The sequence below is a fragment of the Rhinolophus hipposideros genome (genome assembly GCF_964194185.1).
Source record: "Rhinolophus hipposideros genome assembly, chromosome: X".
In the NCBI taxonomy this organism is placed as follows: domain Eukaryota; kingdom Metazoa; phylum Chordata; class Mammalia; order Chiroptera; family Rhinolophidae; genus Rhinolophus; species Rhinolophus hipposideros.
Window position 1 is genome coordinate 98,967,395 of NC_138046.1, and position 24,314 is coordinate 98,991,708.

At 33.2% G+C, this 24,314-nt stretch overlaps 1 protein-coding gene across 1 annotated transcript in view; it reads right to left on the reverse strand.

The window, feature by feature from the left end:
* The window catches only part of CFAP47 (cilia and flagella associated protein 47), a 365,678-nt gene that overhangs the window by 31,994 nt on the left and 309,370 nt on the right, over nucleotides 1-24,314 (reverse strand). The window contains exon 57 of the mRNA XM_081043051.1: nucleotides 23,926-24,021. Coding sequence (XP_080899177.1) covers nucleotides 23,926-24,021 — 96 coding nt within the window. The remainder of the gene's footprint in view (nucleotides 1-23,925; nucleotides 24,022-24,314) is intronic.

Below are 24,314 nucleotides of genomic sequence, written 5' to 3' on the forward strand. Positions count from 1 at the left end.
AATTTTATTCCTTTAGGTAATGAAGATGTTCTAAGGTCTAGTATTACAGTTAATAATAATTAATTAATATGATCACGAGTTAGTATTTATTGAGTACTGACTATATGCCAGGCTCCATGCTAAGTATTTTCTACCCAATATCTTGTGCATTCTCAGAAAATTTCCATAAAGTGCTATTTTGTCTCTCATTTTAGAGATGGAGAAGTTGAGACGATCTGGTTAACTTGCCCAAAGTCCCAATGAAAGACTGTATTGTTTACTAAGCTATCTAAACAATGTTATCTTCAGCTTTGTTTGATGAGCTCTAGTTTTACTGAATCATTGCATTCAAATGAATTAAAACAGCAAGAGTTGCAATAGAATAAAAACAGCAAGAGCTGAGTCAAATAAACCATCATGCGTCCCCAAAGAAATCAAGATCAGAAATGATCATTTACCCTCACAAAATTATATTATCACTAAAATTACATTATATTATGACAAAAAATAAACCTAGACATTTGGATGGTGTAAGGAGTCAAGACAAACATATAAGAAATTCATTGCTAACACCACGCTTTCCTATAATGCTTGAATTGAAAGTACAGAAGGATAATGCTACAAAACATAAGCCAATTTAACTAAAAATCTCGTAGCCTACTTGTGGCTGTAACTGTTTACCAGATGAGAAAGAATTGTACTTTCTTATCGAATTCACAATAAGTTTTAACTATTATTATTTGCTTGAATAGTAAGAATCACTGTGCTGTTATTAACTTAGAAGAAATCACTGGAATTTTTTTAAAAATTAAAAAAATTAGTTTCGGGTGTACAAAACACAGTGATTAGACATTTATATATACCTCACAAAGTAATAATTCCAATAAGTCTATTACCCATCTGACACTATTAGAATATTATTGACGATATTCCCTATGCTATACTTTATATCCTGTGACTATTTTTTAAATTATAGTTGACATTCAATATTATATTAGTTTCAGGTGTACAGAGTAGTGATTAGACATTTAAATAATTTATGAAATTATCCCCCTGATAAGTCTAGTACCCATCTGACACTATATATAATTTTTACAATATTATTGACTATATTCCCCATATTGTACTTTACGTCCCCATGATTCTTTTCTACCAATTTGTACTTCTTAATCCCTTCACCTTTCTCACCCAGCCCCCCAAGCCCCTCCCATCAAGTAACCATAAGTTTGTTCTTTGCATCTATGGATCTGTTTCTGTTTTGTTTGTTCATTTATTTTGTTCTTTAGATCCCACATATAAGTGATACCATATGGTGTTTGTCTTTCTCAGTCTGACTTATTTCATTCAGCATAATACCCTCCAGGTTCATCCATGTTGTCACAAATGGTAAGATTTCATTCTTTTTATGGCAGAGTAATATTCCATTGTATATATGTACCACAACTTCTTTTTTTTTTCAGAAAACAAGTTTTCTTTTTTTTTTTTATTTTTATTTTTTAGTTTTATTTTATTTTATTTTATTTGTACATCCCTCACACCGTGAACCCCCCTCCCCCCATCCACCACCACCCCGACCTCACACCGAGCCATCACATTATACACATAAAATTATAGTTGGCATTCATTAATGTCCAGTCTCTGGTGTACAATGCCATGACCAGGCATCCACAGCATCCCTGATGTACCACAACTTCTTTATCCAATCATCTACCAATGGGTCTTTGGGTTGTTTCCATATCTGGGCTGTTGTAAATAATGCTGCAGTGAACATTGGGGTGCATATATCTTTTTGAATTAATATTTTGGATTTCTTTGGATAAACACCCAGGAGTGAAATTACTGGGTTATAAGGTAGACCTATTTTTAATTTTCTGAAGAACTCTTTTCCATAGTGGCTGCACCAATTTGGTGTTTGGAGAACTGGACAGATCCATGCAAAAAAAATTAAACTGGATCACCTTCTTGCTTGATATACGTGAATAAGCTCAAAATGGATTAAAGACTGAAAGTCTCCAAACCATAAAACTCCTAGAAGAAAACACAGGCAGTAAACTCTCAGACATTACTCTTAGAAATATTTTTACAGATATATCTCCTTGGGCAAGGGAAACAAAAGAAAAAAATAAATGGGACCACACCAAACTAAAAATTTTTTGCTGACGGAAACCATCAACAAAACGAAATCACTGAAATTTAACACTGAAAAAAACTTTGAGAATTTATCAAATTCATTTTGTGTCTCACAAATTGAGTTTTATTTCCTGTGATTTTCCCATTGTTCTTTGCAACACTTTCAAACAGGAAAGCTGTCCTCACTTCTATCTTATAATCTACCCATATTTTCTTTTAACACCTACATCCTTTCATTTTTATGGTTAAATATTCAATCAGTTTGTAATTTATCCATATATATGGAATGAATAATGCACCCAATGTATGTATTTCCTATATGGGACCAGTTATCCAAAAACCACTTATTGAAAAGTTCACTGATATCAAATGATGCCTTCATAGCATTTCCTTATGCATTTCAGTTTTTCTGGATCCCCTAGATTTCTTTTGTCTTTCTTTCTCTACATGTGCAAGTCCCACATTGTTTTAATTATATCGTATTTCCCTGAAAATAAGACCGGGTCTTATATTAATTTTTGCTCCAAAAGACGCATTAGGGCTTATTTTCAGGGGATGTCTTATTTTTTCATGTACAACAATCTACACTTATTCATTTATTCATGTACAAAAATCTACATTTATTCAAATACAGTCAGGTCATCTTCTTCTGGAACATTGTCATAACTCTCCAAACCCTGAATTCCAGCTTGAATTTCTTGTGATTCCATTTCCTGTAGAACCATTGGCTCTCCTTAAATGAGCACGTCTTGTCCATTTAGCCCGCTCGTAGTGCATTGGCAACACAGCTGTCAGCGATTTTATCCCATGAATTCTTCACCCAAGTCACGACCTCTTGCAGGAGAGGCTTCACAGAGTTTCCACGCTGATTTCTCTCCATTCTATTTTCAATGTAGTCATTAATTTCCATGCGCAGATGGTCCTTGAATGGCTTGTTTATTGTAACATCAAGAGTCTGGAGATAAAGACAGTCATTCCTGTGGGAATCATTATTTCATCTATTTTTCTCTCTGCAAGGAAGTTCTTCATGTCTTTGGCGCGGTGAGTGCTGGCTGAATCCCAGACTAGCAGACTTCTTTGGCCACCTTGCAAAACAAGTGCCAGCATTAAATCGATCCACTTCCTTACAACTGCTTGTGTGCACCAGGCTTTTTCAGGTTCAAGAACATAAATGCCTGAAACACATTCAACTTTATCTTTCTTATCAGCCCTGTGCACTACCAAAGCCTTTGCTCTCCTGTCAGCAATCCATTCACAGATGATGTCTTCCAGCTCAGGAAATAATGGTTGCTGACCTGATCCACACTTGCACTTCTTAGCATTTCCCTCATCCACCTGTTGACTGAGGTTATCGTACTCTGCTTGCCATTTACGGACCATTCAGAGGTCCACCTTCTTTTTGCAGAAAGCTGTAAGATTCTTGCCCCGGGAGTTCTCCACGATTTCTTTCTTGTACTCGATGAAATAGCTCTTTCTTTTTGCAATCATCTTGTCTGGGGGTCAAAATATTATTCCCTTCAAATCTACCATTAAATCAAGTGTTAATTCTTACGAGACAGGAAAACTTACGAGACAGGAGTGGCAACAAAAATGATGACAGTTAAGAATGACATTTATTACTTAACTGGTCCACACAAAAGGGACGAAAAATTGCAGGCACCAAAATTCAGAAAATGTTTCTTTTTTTTTCTTTTTTCTTTTTTTAGAAAATGTTTCTTTATTTCATATGAGTGCATTAAGTACATCCATTACAACACATGACGTATTGAATTATGAAGATTCATATTACACATAACCACGTCCATTCGTTATCAAGTGCGCACGTTATTCGTGCATTGTGTTTGTACTCTAATTGGTCATTTGGCAATAAGTCTTGAGTTCATCTGTTTACATAGGCATTTACCTCTTGTCCAAAGGCACCTGCTTGGGTTTTACAAATACTTAATTATAATTTATATTATCATTTATTTTAAGTATTAATGTCAATAATGTTATTTATTTATATTGAATTATATTAAATAATGAATTTATAATTCAATATGTCTGTTGTGTGTTGCAATGGACTTATTAAATGCGTCCATCTGGCTGACGATCTTAACTGGGGCTTATTTTTGGGGTAGGGCTTATATTATGAGCATCCTGAAAAATCATGCTAGGGCTTATTTTCTGGTTAGGTCTTACTTTCGGGGAAATATGGTAGGTGCTTTATTTCCTAGTAGGACTAACTGCCTCCTCCTCCAGCTCGTTTTTTAAAAGAAGTTTTTGGAATGAAGTTTTGGAAGAAATTTGGAATGAACAGTTAGCTCCAGGAAGTGCATGAGGTGGCAAATAGTACTTTTAGTATATTTTTCAGTGTTGTGAGAAGCTATTTCAGCATTTTCCTAAGTGTTTAGCAGGAAGCTGGGAGGAACCACATCAGTTGTTTCTATCTTCTGACTGGGAAATCTAGCTCATATGATGATTACTATATTCATTACATTAATAATCTAATAAAACATATCCAAGCTCAAAATATTTTCTGAGTTTATCTCTGTTTTATTCCATTGCTATACAGTAACTATACAAACTGACTACAGATATATTACCTTTTTTCCATTATAGTTATCATAATTGAGGTTCAAAACCCTAACAAGCATCTGGGGAGAAATATGCACATTTTATTTTATATAATCGATCGATAGATTATCTATCTATCTATCTATCTATCTATCTTACGAGAGGTATTGATTATTTACAGAATTTTGAAATCCTGATAATATTTCATGTTTAGCATCTGAGAAATATTAAAGAGTAACATTCATTGTATTCTTAGTTTTCTTTTTAAAATCTGCTATGGCCTAGTTACACCTAGCATTCAAATTTTATTCACTGTATTTTAAAACTGCTATTGTGATTGCTCTTTTGATTAAATTGTTAGAAATATTTATGCATTAATCTCCTATTTGGAATATAGAAATTGTACAGTGTTTTAATGGCTATGAGGTTTCCTGCCTTCTTAAAAGGACATCTTCTTAAGAGAGTAAAGTAAAACATAATCTTCTTTTTAGTAACAAAAGTGTTTCATCTGGGAAGATTCATTTTTAATCACTTTACTGCTATTGCATCATTGCTCCCCTCAGCCTAATTTCTAATATTTAGCATGGCATTAGAAATGGCCCATGTTGGGTAATCAAAGAGATACTAAGAAACATACTACCCTGTTTCCCCGAAAATAAGACCTAGCCAGACAATAGCTCTAATGTGTCTTTTGGAGCAAAAAATTAACATAAGACCCGGTCTTATTTTACTGTGCCTTGGGTTCCATTTTACAAGCCCAGACCTTCTAAACTATTTTAATAAGTTCAATTTCGTTTTCTTCATAGAAATGTTCTAGCGGTCTGTATAGGTCTAAATTTCAGGTTATAGAGATTTTTCTGAAGGACAGGCATCCATGCATCTTTGCATAAAAAGAGATGTAGCTTTGCTTTTTTACAATAAAATCAGTAGCTTCACTGACTAGATAGGAAATCCATCTACCTTATGCTATAAATCATAATTATAAATCTATGTAATTGGAACCTGAGCTCATTCATGTGAAATATTGGTCATTTGATATAATAGGAAGGGAAATTTTATTTTAAAAAAAGTGAATCATGCTCAGCTGTTGACATAATTTAATAAATATTCATGACAATAATCTGTAGATCTGGGCATGCTTTATGTCAGGCAGCAGCACACATCATTAAATGTCACTAAATCACTGAGTTCTTGAAGACATTTTCCAATTCATAAATAGCAATGTTTAATTTCCAAAAAATTATTTTGGAAATAACATTTGTATTATTGATGTCAAACTCCAAAATATATATTAACTGAAATCAACATGAGACATAGCACTTATCTCTTATAAGGAAAAAAAAAGTCTCCTTTCTAAATGCTAATGCCAAAACCCTGCTTATTTAGCTCCAATTATTAGCAATCATATAAACACAAATGATGCATATTTTATCATGTAAAAAATCGACATTACAGAGAGTAAACATAGTATATATCTTTATCCTTTTGACTATTCTCTCATGTTACAATGTGATATGATCCCTATCCAATACAAAAATATTTGAGATAATTATAAACATGCAGTTGTAAGAAATGAAAGTGAGATCCCATGTTACCCAGTTATCTCCCATGGTAACATCTTCTAAGTGTATAATACAATATAAAACCCAGAATATTTATATTGATACAGTCGAAATATAGACAGTTTCATCAAAACAAGCATCCCTCTGGTTAACCTTTTATAAACACTCCCAACTCCCCCATTACTCCATCCCTGAATCATTACAACTGTTAATCTAGTCTCCATTTCTATAATTTTGTCACATGAAGAATGCTAAATGAGTGGAACCATACAGTATATAAACTTTGGCAGTTAGCTTTTTCACTTATCATAATTCCCTGGACATTCAATCACATTGTACTCATTAAAAATGTATTCACTAAAGTAGCAGGATACAAAATTAACATTCAGAAATTGGTTGCATTTTTATACACCAATAACAAACTAACAGAAAGACAAATTAAGAAAAATAATCCCATTTACAATTGCATAAAAAATAATAAAATACCTAGGAATAAATATAACCAAGGAGGTAAAAGACCTGTACTTGGAAAACTATAAGACATTGAAGAAAGAAATTGAAGAAGATCTAAATAAATGGAAGCATGTACCTTGCTCATGGATAGGGAGAATTAACATCGTTAAAATGTCCATACTGCCCAAAGCAATCTACAGATTCAATACAATCTCTATCAAAATACCAATGACATTTTTCACAGAACTAAAATAAATAAACCTAAAATTTATGAGGAACCACAAAATATCTCGAATAGCCACAACAATCTTGAGAAAGAAGAACAAAGTTGGAGATATCATGCTACCTGATATCAAACTATACTACAAGGCTATAGTAATCAAATCAGCATGGTACAGGCATAAAAATAGACATATAGATCAATGGAACAAAACAGAGAACCCAGAAATAAAGCCACACTTATATGGTTATTTAATCTATGACAAAAGAAGCAAGAATATATAATGGGGTAAAGACAGTCTGTTCAATAAATGGTGTTGCGAAAACAGGACAGATACATACAAAAAAAATGAACTTAGACCACCTTCTTATACCATATACAAGAATAAACTCAAAATAGATTAAAGACTTAAACGTAAGATCCCAAACCATAAAACTTCTTGAAAAAATTACAGGCAGTAATCTTTTTGACACTGCTGTTAGTAATATTTTTTGGTAAATGTCTCCTCGGACTTGGGCAACAAAAGAAAAAATAAACAAATGGGATTACATCAATATAAAACGTTTTTGCACAGCAAAGGAAACCATCAGCAAAATGAAAAGATAACCTATTGAATGGGAAAAGATATTTGCCAATGATATATCCAATAAGGGGTTAATATCCAAAATATTATAAAGAACTCAAACAACATAACACCAAAAAGACAAACAATCAGATTAAAAAATGGGCAAAGGACCTGAACAGACATGTCTACAAAGAGGATATATGTAGATGTCCAGTAGACATACGAAAAGATGCTCAATGTCACTAATCATCAGAGAAATGCAAATTAAAATGACAATGAGATATAATTTCATGCCTGTCAGAATGGCTATCATCAATCAATCAACTACAACAAGTGTTGGCAAGGATGTGGAGAAAAAGGAACCCTCGTGTATTGTTGGTGGGATTGCAAATTGGTGCAGCCACTATGGAAAGCAGTATGGAGGTTACTCAAAAATTTAAAAATATAACCATACCATATGACCCAACAATTCCATTTATGGATATTTATCTGAAGAAATCCAAAACACAAATTCAGAAAGATATATAAACCCCTATGTTCATTGCAGCATTATTTACAAAAGCCAAGATATATAAGCAATCTAAGTGACCACCAATAGACTAATGGATGAAGAGGATGTGGTACATATACACAATGGAATATTACACAGCCATAAAAAGGAATGAAATCTTGTCATTTGTGACAACATGTATGGACACAGAGGGTATCATGCTAAGTGAAATCTAAAAATAACATAAACAAACACAATAGAAACAAACTCATAGATAGAGCGAATAAATTGATGGTCACCAGGCTGGGGTGGGGAACTAGGGGGCTGGGTGAAAAGGGTGAGCAGGATTAAGAAGTACAAATTGTTAGTTATAAAAATAATCATGGAATGTAAAGTACAGCATAAGGAACATTGTCAATAATATTGTAATAACTATATATGGTGTCAGATGGGTACTAGATTTCATAAGGTATATAAATTTCTAATCACCTACGCTGCACACCTGAAATTAATATAGTATTGTATGTCAAATGTTGAAAAATAAATATTTAAAAAGTTGAGATTAATGTTTCATTCATTTCTACTGCTGAGTAGTACTTCATGGTATGGTTGTACCAGTTTGTTTAACTAACCATTCATCCATTGAAGTGTATGTGAGTTGTTTCCAGTTTTTGGCTATTATGAATAAATCTGCTACAAACATTCATACATGTTTTTGTATAGACATACTTTTTTATTTTTCTGGGATAAATTCCCATGAGTGCAATTGTTGGATATTAGGGTAGTTGCATGTTGACTTTCATAAGAAACCACCAGTGTTCCAGAATGGCTGTACCATTACATTCCTATCAGTAAGGTATGAGTGAGTGATCCAGTGTCTACATCCTTGCCAACATTTGATGTCACTATTTTTTTATTTTAGCCATTCTGATAGGTTTCCAGTAAAATCTCATTGTGGTTTTATTTTGCATTTACCTTAAGATGAATGATGTTGAACACCTTTTTATGTGCTTAATAACTACTGGTATATGCTCTCTGATGAAATGTGTTCATGTTCTTTATCCATTTTCTAATTTAATTTTATTTTTTGTCAGTGAAATTTTCAGTATTTTTATATATTCTAGGTACTAACCCTTTGTCACATACTTTCTCCCAGTTTATAGTTTTCCATTTCATCATTTTCTTATGGGCTTTTGAAGAGCAAAATATTTGTCTATGACCATACCACCTTGAACGGACCCGATCTCGTCTAAAGAGCAAACTATTTTAGTTTGATGATGTCTAATTTATTATTAATTTTTCCTCATGGAACTTGCTATTTGTGAAATCTAAGAACTATTTGCTTAGCATTATGTTAATTTTTGCATAAGGTGTGAGCATCTTGATAAGAACTGTATTCAACCTATAGATCAATTTGGATAAAACTGACATCTCTAACTACATCGAGTCTTCCAATTCACGAACATGGCGTATCTATCCCTTTATTAATATGTTGTTTGATTTTGTCATTTTCAGCATACAAGTCCTGTACATGTTTTGTTAGATTCATTTCTAAGTATTTCATTTATTTGGAGAGATTGTGAATGGTATTATGCTTTCCACATTTTCATTGTTAGTATATATATAAATATGATTTTTTTGGTGGTGTTCTTTAACATGACCTTGCTGAACTCACTTAATATTTTTATAAGCATTTTTGTTTGTTTTGTAGACCCTTTGGGATTTTCTGGTACATCATGTGACATGAAAGCAGACACAGTTTACTTTTTCCTTTCCATTCTATTTGCATTTGTTTCCTTTGCTTGCCTTCCAATGGTACGTTAAGTAAGTAGTGAGAGTGGTCATACTTGCATTGTGTATTCTAGAGAGAAAAGTATTCAATGTTTCATAATTAAACGTGGTATTAGCTGTAGTTTTATTATGTAAGCTCTTTATCAGGATGAGGAGGTTCCCTTTTATTCCTAGGTTGCAAAGGGTTTTATAAGAAATGGATATTGGGTTTATTCTAATGTGTATTTTTTTCTATATTGACTGACACGTGATTTGTTTTTCTTTAGTCTTTTTAACAGGATGGATTACATTAATGGAATTTCAAATATTGAACCAGACTTTACTCCTGGAATAAGCACCATTTGGTTGTGGGCATATATTTTGTTATACATGGATGAATTCAATTTACTGATATTTTGTTGAAGATTTTTGTGTCTAGTTTCATGAACAATATTAGTCTGTAATTTTCTCTCATTGCGGGTTTTTTTGTTTTTTTTTTTGTATCAGGGTAATGTTGGCCTCATAGAATAAGTTGGAATGTGTTCCTTTCTTTTTTATTTTTTTGAAGAGTTTAACAAGAATTGGTGTTAATTCTTCTTAAAATGTTTGGTAGATTTTGCCAGTGAGATTTCTGAAGATTTCTTTTTGGAAGCTTCTCAATTATGAATTAAGTTTCTTTAATATTTCCAGGACTATTCATATTATCTCTTTCATCTTTGGTGGATTTTGGTAGTTTGGAATTTCCTAGAAGTGGATCAATTTGTCCTAAGTTGTTGAATTTACGTGTTTAGAGTTGTTTGTAATACTGCCTCATTTCTCTAATATCGTAGGTTATCTATAGTGATATTGCCAGGAGTTACTGGAACATATGTTCAGATTCTGATTTATAGTGTTATATATAGTTTATATAATTTTCTTAGTTGTTTTAGATGATAATTCAATATACGTATGCAACTTACTGCTGTCCACAGGTACCAATGTTTAACTACTTTAAATGAAGTGTATATACCTTATGTTTTAAACTGTACCTGGAATTTGTTTTAATCAGGTACGATAAGCTATTTAGACACAGAAATGACTATCATGAAGGAAGCTTTTCTACTCACATAGCTCCAGAAACAAGAGGCACAGCATGTCATGGAAGGCCACATGGAAAAGCACCAAAGTTGGTCATGGGGTGGGGGATAGGCAAGAGTCTTTATTGTGTTATCATGGGAAGGAATGAGTAAGGCAGGCTAAGCAGGTTTAGGATGGGCTAGTTTGCATAATTTCAGTGGACTCTGGGGTATAGGGGTTCCTGACCTGTGGTGATAATGGTATGAGAACAGTGGCATAGAATGTAAAAGCCTAATAGAAGTGGTGTGGGAGGTATAGGCTCCAGATTGGTTAGCTTGAATGTGAAAGGTGCTCTCAGATAGCAGTCATTTACTATCTCTAGGAATGAGCTAACCCTGGGAGAGGCATTTCCATCCCTGTCAGCAAGGCCCCAGATGCCAGAGCCTTAAAATACAGAAAATAATATATTTATCACTTTATCTGCTCCATTTTTAAATTATAATTATATATAACCTATATAATTATCTTAAGACTTTCCTCTCTAGATAGATGGATAGATTGATACAGAGACTCCATACCAGTGTTGTAATTTTTGCTTCACTCAGCAAATATGATTTAAGGAACTCAAAAGAAGTAGAATAGTCTATTTTTATATTAATATTTATCTTACCCATTCTAATGATCTTTACTTTCTGAAGTTCTAATCCTTCTTATGTTATCATTTCCTATCTGTTTAGAGAACATCCTTTAGCCATTCTTTAAGGGCTGGTTTGCTTATAACAAATTGTCTTTCTATTCTCTCATCTGAGAATGTCTATATTTTCCCTTTATTCATGAAGGATATATCCTTGGGACACAGAATTTACAGTTTACTATTCCTTTTCAGTACTTGAAAAATATGTACCACTTTATTCTGGCCTCCATGGTTTCAGGTGAGATATCTCCTGTCATTTGAATTGGTATTTCTCTGTGCACTATTTCTCTCTGGCTGCTTTCAAGGTTTGTTTGTCTTTAGTTTTCAGGTGTTTAATTATGATGTGTCTTGCCATGGATTTTGTTTTTTTTTTTTTTGCTTTAAAATATTTGGAATTTACTCAGCCTCTTGAAACTCGAGGCAAGTTTGAATCTCCTTGGAAAGTTTTCAGATATATTTGAATAATGTTCCCACATTCTCCTCTCCCTCTGGGTTTCTGGTGATATGACTGTTATCTCTTTTATTATTTTTCTACAGGTCCCTGGAACTCTTCTTTTTCCCCCCTTTTCTTTTCTTTTCCAGTTTATGTTCTCTCTATTGTTCAGAATGTGTAAATTATATTGATCTTTCCTTACATTCACTGATTCTATTATCCACCATCTCCATTCTCTTCTTGATTCTACCCAGTGAGATATTTATGTAACTTACTATATTTTATGTTATATAATTTCCAGTTGTTTACTTAACTTACATTTTTTTTCTCAGATTCTCTATTTTTTCGTTTGTTTCATGAGAGTTCAAAATCATTTGTTGATGCACAATGTGGGATCAATTTGCATTTTCTCATTGCAGAAGTGTGGGGTAGAAGTTTTGTTTCCTGATGGGCCCAAGAGAAGAGACCCAAAGAAGAGATGGGAGGAAGCAGAACGCCAACTAACTCCATATCTCACCACTCCATTCTACCTTACTGGTGCTAGGTGAAGTTGGAAGCTCAGTTCCCCGCTGGTCCTGGTACACATGTGGAGAGAATGGAAGCAGAATGCAAACTCCTCTTCCTCACATTACTTCATTCTACCTTGTTGATGCACAACAGAGGTGTAGACTGGGGTCCGCACTGGATCCCACTAACTCTGGGGATGGAGTTAGAGTAGGAATGTCTACTGACACTGCATTACATCCTACTGGATCGTTCTAACACCAAGAGTGGGAAGAAAAATGGATTGCCCATGGTGCCCAACTTGCACCAATTTGCTCAGTCTTAGTTACAACCGGTGCAGTTAGAGGTGACCATCTCTTTAAGTCTCATTATTGCTGCCTGGGGATGACCTCTCAGCTTGTGACAACCCTACTGACACTAGCTAGGGTATTGGGAGCTCTGTCTGCTCCTGCCAAGAACGAAATAGAAGATAAACTCCCTTTCAGCCCCACCAACACTATTCTGCCACTGGGACTGGAGGACTGCCTACTTCAGCTGAGGGAATGGTAGATTAGGTTGCTGCTTGGCTCCATCAACACCGCAGACAGGAGAGGGGAAGGAAATCAGAGCGTACAGCTTCTGAAACAAGAGGGTGGGGTAAGGTAGAGTAGAAAATTATCTATCTGCTTGGCCCCAATAAGCCAATGGGGGTGGGGATGTGTTTTTTCCACTGATGTTTGGCTTGACTAGAGTAGGGTGGGAAGGACTAGGACTATGCCATCGTGGCAACACTAGAAGTCCAGTAAATAGGAATATTTTAATATATTTTGTCAAATATGAATTGTTTCCAATATATATACACAATCCAATATAGAGCTTTCCATTTATATGATTTTCTTAGTTCTATAATTTCTTTTAGAGTGATAGAAAATGTCACTACACATTAAAATGTAAAAATCAAGGACTTTAAATAATTAGGACTCAATGCCACTATCAATAATAATAATAGTGTATTTCAAAGTGGTGATGAGGATTTTTCTAATTGCAGGGAACCAGTGCCTTCTCAGGGAAGTGTCAAGCTTCAAGAAGGTTTAAAAAAACATTTAGATAAGTTAAATTAGGGGGTATAGAGTATTTTCCTTATGACAAATCATGAATTCTAGAGGAGGATGTCATAAAGTCTTAGGATTTGGAAAGGAGTGAGAGTGTTGGTTAAAAAAAAAAATGACGTATACTGCCTGCCCTTGGGGATATGAATGCTGAGAAAGAGGAATGACCCAGAAGAACTGGTGTTCATATGGTAGCATATATAAAGAGGGGTAAAGAAATGTAGATGGTAGTGGTAAGATCTCACACTCACACTATCTTTAGGAAAGGGACTCTGGAAATGGGAAAGAATGGGTAACTTCGCAAACATACATTACACATAAGGACTTGCTAATGGCTTGAAAATAATTCACCAATTATTCGACACTCTCTAACTACCTGAACGTATACATATAGTTTGCTACATGTGAGCTTATTTAGCATTGTCAGACCTCACAGATAACACACTAATGTCAAATGTGGAGAGTTTGCTAATGTCCTCAGGAACTGAGTGCTTGTCTCCAAGATAGCTGTCTTACCATTTACCTTTTTCCTCCTATCAGTTCTCTTCCTAGGGGAAGGTGTAATGAAGATCACAGCAACATTTACAAGTGATAATAAGATGAATAACACTCAGTGATGGCTTGTTCTGCTCCTATCAAGGGGTCAGGGATTCTATTACATGCCCAGTTACCATAGGAAAGGAAATCCATTATAGCTACCAGAATTCTAACTATAGCTACCAGAATTCAGAAAGAATGAAAGTGGCAAAAGGTAATGAGTGATTATGCCTAGTCAAAAATAGAGAAATCTTGGAATGAATGTTTTCATAAAATGCACTCATCATATCCTTTTAATGAGATAACTGAAAAAAAATACATCTAATCCTGTAAGATTTAATTCTGATTTGCCCACAAAGCTGGTGACAGGAGACAGTTTCAGTTGTATGCTTATTTCCTACTCATGGATACTATGACAACTTATATCCATTTGATCTTACTTTTAGACTTAAATATACATCGGGATGTCAGCTAAAAGGAAAAAAAAACAGGTAATTTCAGTTCAGGTGTAATTGGATTTTTGACATATCAGACATAGAGAGCTCTGATTACATTTGACAGATCCATATTGATTTTCATTTTAAATTCTTCTTAGCTAACGCACTTTATTATTTCTGGAATTTTTGCTTCAAATTAAATAAAGGTTTGAAATGATATGAGATTTTAATTAACCTCACTGACTGAATGTACTACCTACCTTGAAATTGGAGTCTGGTATTTTTTTTTCCGTACAAAAACAAACATAATGAGAAATTTAATATTTGTCTAACATAAACGAGGAATTTGGGTTTTTAGAATGTACCCAACAGGTCATAAAGCATGGCTTAGAACATATTTTCACTTATCAGAGTCTAAGAATTAAAACAAACATGTGAAGTCTACAAAACTGCATTGTTTCTCAAAAGTGACCCAAATGTGCTAAAGCTTTCAGTAGCTTTACTATCTCTTCAAACTTTCTTTACAGCTTCTATCACTTAAGGCTCTTGCAGAGAAGCGAATGTACTCTAAGTACTTCCATACCAGTGGTTACTGTGCCAATGAGCTTCAGGATTTTTATCCTGATTTCTTCTATATTTTATACATGTGGATAAATGCTCAATTTTAAGCGTGTTTTATTGTTTCCCCCAAGACAGGCACTTGATACTTGATCCCAACATAATAAAAACATTATCAGACCAATAAAACTTGAAAGAGTGTGTTCCATGTGACAAAACAAAATTTCACTTTCTAAACTCACATCTTATTTGATTTCAAAGCTAGTAGAAAAGTATATCATTTACTTTTCATTTTACTCTCTGAGCAATTTTATCCTAAATTTTTCTTGCTTATGTCTTTTCTAGCACATAAGAAAAAAAAATTCCATTTTTTAAGAAAGAGAAAATATTTTAAACTAAACATAGAAATTAGAATAATTGTCCCACAAGCAAACGAACCTACATAGACCCGTTTTATTAATGTCATTAACCTAATCACAGAATGACAAACTTTGAGTTATAATTTAATGATCCTCATATATAACTTCCCAGTGAATGTAGGAACATAGTCTTAAGAAAGTTGTTGGAGATGGTCCCTCAGTTACCACTTGAATGCATCATCTAATGAGGAGTTCCTATTTCTTTTTTTTTTTTGCCTTTTTTTAAATTAAATTTATTGGGGTGGCAATTATTAGTAAATTTACATAGATTTCAGGTATACAATTCTGTATTACATCATCTATAAATCCCATTGTGTGTTCACCACCCAGAGTCAGTTTTCCTTCCATCAAGAGTTCCTATTTCTTAAGGCAGTTTCTTCATGAAACAAAATTAGAGTTTTTCCTTGTTTTAGCCTGTAGTTCTAGTGCCTAGAACTACCAGTCTGTTTGATGTTCTACTCTGAGCAGCAGTAGAGAAAATTAAACTCTGTCTGCTCCTTTTCCATGCTCAGTTCCATGTGTCTGCACTTGTGTCTAGTATCTCTCTGTAGGCACCAGTCTTTGCTTAGATTTTTGGACTGGTTGATTTCCCTGTGACTTCAACTCTCTGATTTGTTTTCTAAGTTATGAAATTCCAGTTTCCCCAACTTTTTATTGTTGTTATGAGTATGAGAAATGCTTTTTCCATTGCTAAACATTTAAACATTGCTGAGCAGAATCTGGAAATGTCAAGTGGCAGATTTTTAAAATGAGAAAAAAAGGTCTAGAGAAGTTTCTTGCCTAAATTTGTACTAATTGGTGGCAGGGTAGAGTTCACTGTAACCATATCAGAAAGACACTATTTCTACGAACCATTTACTGGGTCATTAAAATATTTTATGGGGCCGGCCCGGTGGCTCAGGCGGTTGGAGCTCTGTGCTCCTAACTCCGAAGGCTGCCGGTTCGATTCCCACATGGGCCAGTGGGCTCTCAACCACAAGGTTGCCAGTTCAATTCCTCGAGTCCCGCAAGGGATGGTGGGCAGCGCCCCCTGCAACTAAGACTGAACACGGCACCATGAACTGAGCTGCCGCTGAGCTCCCGGATGCCTCAGTTGGTTGGAGTGTGTCCTCTCAACCACAAGGTTGTCGTCGACTCCCGCAAGGAATGGTGGGCTGCGCCCCCTGCAACTAGCAATGGCAACTAGACCTGGAGCTGAGCTGCGCCCTCCACAACTAAGACTGAAAGGACAACAACTTGAAGCTGAACAGCACCCTCCACAACTAAGATTGAAAGGACAATAACTTGACTTGGAAAAAAAAAAGTCTGGAAGTACACACTGTTCCCCAATAAAGTCCTGTTCCCCTTCCCCAATAAATTCTTTAAAAAAATATTTTATTACCAAGAAACTTTCTCTGAAACACGTTTCTCTTAAATGTTATTTATGATAATGGAATTTTTAAATACAATGATACCTAAAGATGTACTACTTTTCAATCCATTTTGGTCTGTTTCTCTTCTGAAGATAATTTATTTTTTTGAAGTCATATTAGCAGCTATCTGTTTTAAATGTAGCAGCTTTTATTTCTTGATGAAATGCACTTTCACTAGAGAGGAATTAATTATATATTTTTTAAAAATGCTAGTATTTTACACTTTGCTAAATGTCTAGTGAATAAGAATTGAGAAAACATGGTTGTTGCCTTTCTAAAATTCATATTCTTTGAGTGTGTAATTTCTATTGATTATAGTAAGGATTCCAAAATTAGAATAACATCAATATTAATTAGTGAAAGCAACAGCAACAACAACTAAGCAAAATTATTATCCTATAATTTCTATATCCTCTACATGTATAAAATGCCTTGAGACAGAGTTTTGGTTTCACATTTGTTATTTGGATTAATGCTGAACTAGAATATCATCTTAGTGAATCATCATTGGAATAACTCATATTGCTTAAAAACGTACTTTGTCATTTTGAGGATTGTGCATAATACTTTATATAAAATATAACAACATAAAAATAAAAAATTGTATTATTTTATTCTGGAAGAAGAATTTTGACTTTCATTCACTGGCAATAACCTAGTTGTAACTGTGGAATCTTCTCTTGAGAATTTATGAAATCATTTTGTAAAAACAAGCATTTGAGTTATGCATGTCTCCACTTCAATATTATGGACAGGTAATATGAAGCAGAAGAGAAATTGAATGATTTATCAAATGGCACATGAAAAACTGTAAGAATTATTGTTTTAAGATGAAATATTATAGTCACTGATAAAGTTTTGTTCTTCTTACTTCCCAAATATCCTGTGATGATGATAGGCTATTTTTTAAACATCAAAATTAATAATTTATATCCTTGGTTTTTGATGTGTTATACAGAGAACAGAGAAAGGGACTAGCCTTGTCAGATATTAACATACACTATAAAAAAATTACAATTTATAAAAAGGTACTGGCAAGTTATAGACGAACTAATTAATGAAACATATGGAATAAACACTAATAGATTATTAGTATGTGTGTATGCATATATTATTAACATATCCATCAATTAATTAACATAGTAATAATATTGAATATATTAAGTAGTTAATATATTCAATTATACATCACTATATTATATAATAATATATTTCCATATAAATTAGTTTCTAAATTATTATCTATTTTTATTTATGATTAATATATAATGTATCATTCATATATTATGTATATTAATGATGTCTCCATTCAGTGAGAAAGATCTGGTTTTATTTCACAAATGATCCAATCACAACTTGCTATCTAGTGAAAGGAAAAACAAATGGAAAATTTTGCACATGAAACAAAAATAATTTCCAGATGAACTGCATATTTAAATATTCTTTTAAACTCTAAAAGTCTTGGAAAAAATTAGTAGTCTATTTTCACAATGTTTGAAGGAGAAAACTTTTCCAACTAAGACAGGTGTCCCATAGGATACATAAGACAGGACTATTTTACCATAAAATTGCAAAAAAAACCCAAACATATGGCAAAAATTCTATACTCAAACACAATAAAGAAATAGTAGATCAGAAGAAATGTCTCTCAGGGAGATATTGAAAATGTTTTTTAATGGATAATATGAAAAAGTTGTACAAATTAATGCAAGCTATAACAAAATATCACTTAAAATGGGCAAAATTTATGAAAATACAATTTACAAAAAGTCAAATGGAGACAGCAATGCTAAATCTGCATGTTCTGCTTCCTGGAACTCAAAACACATCTTCTATCAGCCAATTGAATGGCCTCACATTGACAACAGAAGCATTAACTCTCAAAGAAGAAAGGGGTATGTTACCTAACATTTATTTCTCTGTCTACCTACATATATCTATATCTATATCTAAATAAGGCTGAAACAGAATACTGAAATTTTTAAAGGTTACACGAATATTATGCTAAAATTATATATAGTTAGTTTGAATTATATGTAGAAAATTATGTGGAAAAATAAAGACCTCATCTTTTGAAGAAAAAAATTAATTTATGTGGAATAAAGCAACATGGATAAATGTACCTTTTCTATCTTTTCTGTCAGGAATCTTTATCTAACCAGAAGTAGGATTACCTAATATTATGATTACTCTGATGACAACAACCTAAATTGAAACTCTAAATCTTTTCCTTTAAACTAAAGGTAAAATTTAATTAGACCTGACAGAAATTATTAACATTGTGTAAAACGTCCTGAACGGTGTGCTAATTCTTTTATCACTACATCATGGAACATCAAGAGTACTAAAGTGATCTAATAGTAATTATATAACAGTACTTTTAAATGTATTAATATTTCTCATGAAAATGATTAAAAGTTTTCTCTTCTTGAGCAGAGAAAACTTGCCGTTTTAAATAAAGCCTTTTGTTATTTAGAAAACAATAAGAAAAAATGTAATAAATAGAAAGCTGTTGCATTTAAAATCAGTAATAAAATAGTAAGTATAAATCATCATAAAAGTAAACTTGTGTTATGTGACAGCAAATTGTGTATTTCTGTCACTCTAATATCAGAAAGAGAATGAGAGAGATTGTTAATATTATTGTCATTTTTTAAAGAGGTGATCTAAAATGGTTTAAAACATTATTTGTCCATCAGAACACATGCAAAACATGTAAAAATTAAATTTTAAACATTTCGGAAGATATAAAGTTGATGAACTAGTGAAAACACTTAAAATGGATATTGATACAATGATTCAATATCACAGAAATGTCATTTTTTCTACATGTATAAAGTTACAATTTAGTTATAATTTAAGTTAAAATTTATTAATTATATATAAATTATGATTTAGTTATAATTTGAATTATAAATTTAAAACAATCTCAATAAATATTTCATCAGGTTTTCTCTGGAGGTAGTCAACTTTATTATAAAGTTCATATGGATAAATGAACATGGAAGAATAGCCAGTAAAACCCTGAAAAGTAAAATAATGTGAGAAAGCTATCCTCAACACATATTAAAGCACATTATAAAGCCTTTCTAATTAAAATAGTGTAGTTTTGGCCTTAAAGACAGATCAGTGGAATAAGTAGAGATAACCCAGAAAGAACCCAAGCACATATGGCAGTGTATTCTATGATAATGTTGACATATCAAATCAGTGAGGAAAAGATGGCCTTTTAAATAAATCTTGAAGAAATATACAGCCATTTGGATAAATGGAGGGAGATAGCATGTTCTTGGATTGAAAGACTCAATAACAATACTTCTAAGATGCTGGTTGCCCCCAAATCAATGTTTCAATTTTATTCAAATTTATTATTCAAATAAACGTCCTAGCAGGGGTATGTGTGTGTGTCTGGAAATTAACTAGCTGATTCTAAGTGCAAAGGATCTAGAATAACTAAGAAAATCTTCAAGAAGAGGAAAAATTTGAAGGATTTATGTTACCACATATCAAGACTTCCCATATAGCCATAGCAGTTAAATACTATGATATTGACGCAAAGACAGATGAATAGACAACTGGAACTGAAGAGAAAATCCAAAAACAAACTCACACACTGTCACCGATTTGGGAGAAAAGTGTCACTGCAATTCAATGAAGGAATGGATGGATACCTCCTGTATAAATGGTGCTAGGACATACTGGTATACAAGGTAAGACAATCAAGTTCGCAAACTCATCCTAGAAAAAGGGCAACATACCTCACTGCTGAATATCACCATAGTCACCCTCGAAGTACTCCCCTTGGGAAGCTATGCACCGATGCCAGTGTCTAGTCCACCCTTCAAAGCAATTTTGGAACTCTTTTTCTGGAATGGCCATCAGAGCTGTCGTCCTATTACCCTTGAAGTCCTAAATGTCATCAAAATGTCCTCCTTTCAATATTTCCTTTATCTTCGTGTAAAGAAAGAAGCACTTCTTTCTTTACGGGCCAGATCAGGTGAGTAGGGAGGGTGTTCCAATACAGTTATTTGTTTACCGGCTAAAAACTCCCTCACAGACAGTGCTGTGTGAGCTGGTGCATTGTCGTGATGCGAGAGCCATGAATTGCTGGTGAAAAGTTCAGGTCGTCTAACTTTTTCACGCAGCCTTTTCAGCACTTCCAAACAGTAAACTTGGTGAACTGTTTGTCCAGTTGGTACAAATTCATAATGAATAATCCCCTCTGATATCAAAAAAGGTTAGCAACATCATTGCAACAAGTTCGCGAACTTAACTCTCAGACCTCATACATAATGAATAAAATGAACCTTGACTTCTACATTTCGTCATATTTTAAATTATTTAGATATGTATCAGAAAAGCAAACAATAATGCTTCTAGTAAAAAGAGGAATATATCTTCATGGCTATTCCCCAAGCTACCGACATTACTGCCAGGATACAGTACCTAGATAGGTGTTCTCTGGGAGCACTGCCCTCAGCTGAAGAGTCACCTGACCAAGTTCAAACTCTTTTCCTGGGGCAGAATGCATTTAATAATGGATTGATCTGGGCAGTGGGGGAGAGGGGATGAAGGTATAAAATCCTGGCCTCTTCATCCCAAATTGGGGCAACTCTGAAGAGCTATCCTAGTTTCAGTGCTTGCCATGATGTGAGCTGTCACCTTTGTCCCCACCTTTTTTCTCCCGGTGTTCAGTCTTGCTTCATTCTCTTCCCCCAGTGGTGATCCTAAGAGCCCTCCCCAATAAACTTCCTGTATACTAACTTCCTTCTCAGAGAATGCTTCCCAGGAAAACTGTTTTGCAACAGTGATACTTAAGATACTTCTGAGTAAAACTTTGATAGATATTTAACATTTTTCTTCCATTATTCATTGATTGATGTTTTACAGCTGTCTTCTATTTATAACAGTATTGAGTAGTAGTTGGGTAAGAGCCCAAGCCCTACATACAAACCTGAGCTCCAGCATATATATTGTGGGTGTGACCTTGGACATAACTCCTACATATTTCAGTATACTCATGTGTAACAGAGGGGTGTTAACAGAATCTATCTCATAGGGTTGTTGTGAGGACTACATCAATTAATATTTGTAAAATGCTTAAAAGAGTTCCTAGCATAGAGTACACTACTATTGCTCATGGCAAGTGGTAGTTTTCCATTAAAATACTATAAACTACCATACAGGTGATACCATATCATATAGGTATGCCAAAATTTGTGAAGGTGGTATATGAATAACTGAAATCCGGCAATACTTTTAAAATGAAAATGTTGAATAAAGTAGAATATATAAAAGATTAGGGATACCAAAAGGAAGAATAAGTTTGGATTATTTTAAAAATAGAGATATATCTACAAAGTTGGATACTTTAAACTATAGACATAAATATAGAAATATATATCTATTACTCTGTAAGAAATCCTTTTCTAGAAAACTGGTATTCACCAAGGTCACAAGACTATTTCATCAATGAGTAATTGATGAAAATTAAAATCATTTGTCTAGTAATTGTTTCACCTAAATGACAAAATGGAGTTCAGAAGGAAAAAAAAACTGTTATTTATTTCCTTATTCATTTTTCAGAAATATGTTTCCTGGCATGTATTGGTAGTGTGCTAGGTCTTGTTTCTTATAAAACAAAAAAATCAGGAATCCATCATCGTGTTTAGCTATTTTTCCACCTACACAAATAATACTAATAATCAATACTTGTAAATAATATTAGAGTTTAGAAATATCTTCACATACACAATTGCATATGTTCTTCAAAAAATATCCTATTAGGTAAAAATGACTTTCATTTTTTATAATGTCAAAAATGGGGTCTAACGAGTACATAAACTACCTCAAGTACATAAACTAATACAGCTTTCCCATGTTAGAGTCAAAACCAGAATACAGATTCTTGGTCTACGCCCAATCCCTGTAATTTTGACCTAGGACCTAGGACTTAGGTCCTAGGTCTAATTTTATACATATGTAGATTTATAAAGCAACATTTTATTCTCTAGTGCTACAGTATGATATATAATAATGAGGGGGAAAAACCACTTAGGTGGCTATCACTTAAATCAACATCTGAGTATTAGTGACCTTGAACATAGTTTCAATCATTCTTTGGCCATGTGTACTTCCTCTTTTGTGAACTCTTGTTCATACTCCTTTTAATGTATTGCAAAGAAACAGAAAACGAGGACTCTGAAGTCAGAACCAAGAGGTTCAGCTTTGCCATTAAGCAACTGTTTTGATTTGGTGTAAGTTAAGGTTTCTGAAGTTTAATTTCCTTGATTCAATAAGACTAACACCTCACCTACACCATAGAGTTGCTGTGAATATCAAATGAAATGAATTAATGAGATTTAAGATGTTGATTGAAATGACCACAAGAAATATGAAAGAAAGCCATGAATCCATTTGTATTGAGATGTTAGTAGTAGTTACTGATTTCATTTAGTATTTTTGTATTAATTACGTAAAGATAATTCATATTTTATCATATCTACCATAACTATTTTGATTAGATTTTTGAAATTAAAAAAACATTATTTTAAGCAAATTCATATTTTTTGAGCTTTCAATTTTAAAGCATCTTCATTATTTCTTATGTCATAGATTTTTTTCCTATTCATCAATATGCAGGTGGAATGATTAATGTAAGTACAAATAGATGTATACCCTATAATAAATTTTCAGGAACTCATCCCCTTTGCAAACATGCAATTATTTTTCAAAAGTGTGAGTAACTTTAGTACACTAGTTATTTTTAATGTTTTAAAATTTTCTTTGGCTCACACACTTATGTATTAAGTAGTATGACATTCAATTATTTTACAAGTTATACTTATGTGGTATGGAATGAAAAACAGTGAAGATGTAATGAATATACATAAAGGCTATACAATCCCTGTTTTTCTAGCGATTTACTAAAATTTGTCAAAATTTTTAAATTATACTATATTTAATTTTTATCAAATATTTATTAATACAACAGACATATTTTACTACCTCTGAAATGCAATAGCACACAAAATGGCAGAAAATAAGGAAGAAATCCTGTACCTTGTGTGTGATCCAGATTAAACTTGAAGGCAGAAGTCTCAATGAGGAAGCTATCGCAGTGAATGCCAAGGGTGAGATTCTTGGGCTTTGCCTGATCTAATAAAAATATAAAGAGATATTACACTTCAATGTCATATTCAAGAGAAAAAAACATCAGTGGGGATTGAAATAGAATCAAAACTCTCCTCTACTAGGAAATTTCTCAGATGATTATTTTTCAAAGTACTTTTTAAGATGAGATTTAAATGGCACTTTTGAAGAACATATCCAATATTAAATATGGTTTTCTCCTAATGTTCAAGAAATATTATAAAATCAACTCATAAATTCTTGTAATTTCCTTTTCTCTTTAATTTTTATATTAAAGTTTTAATGCACAATTAAGTTTA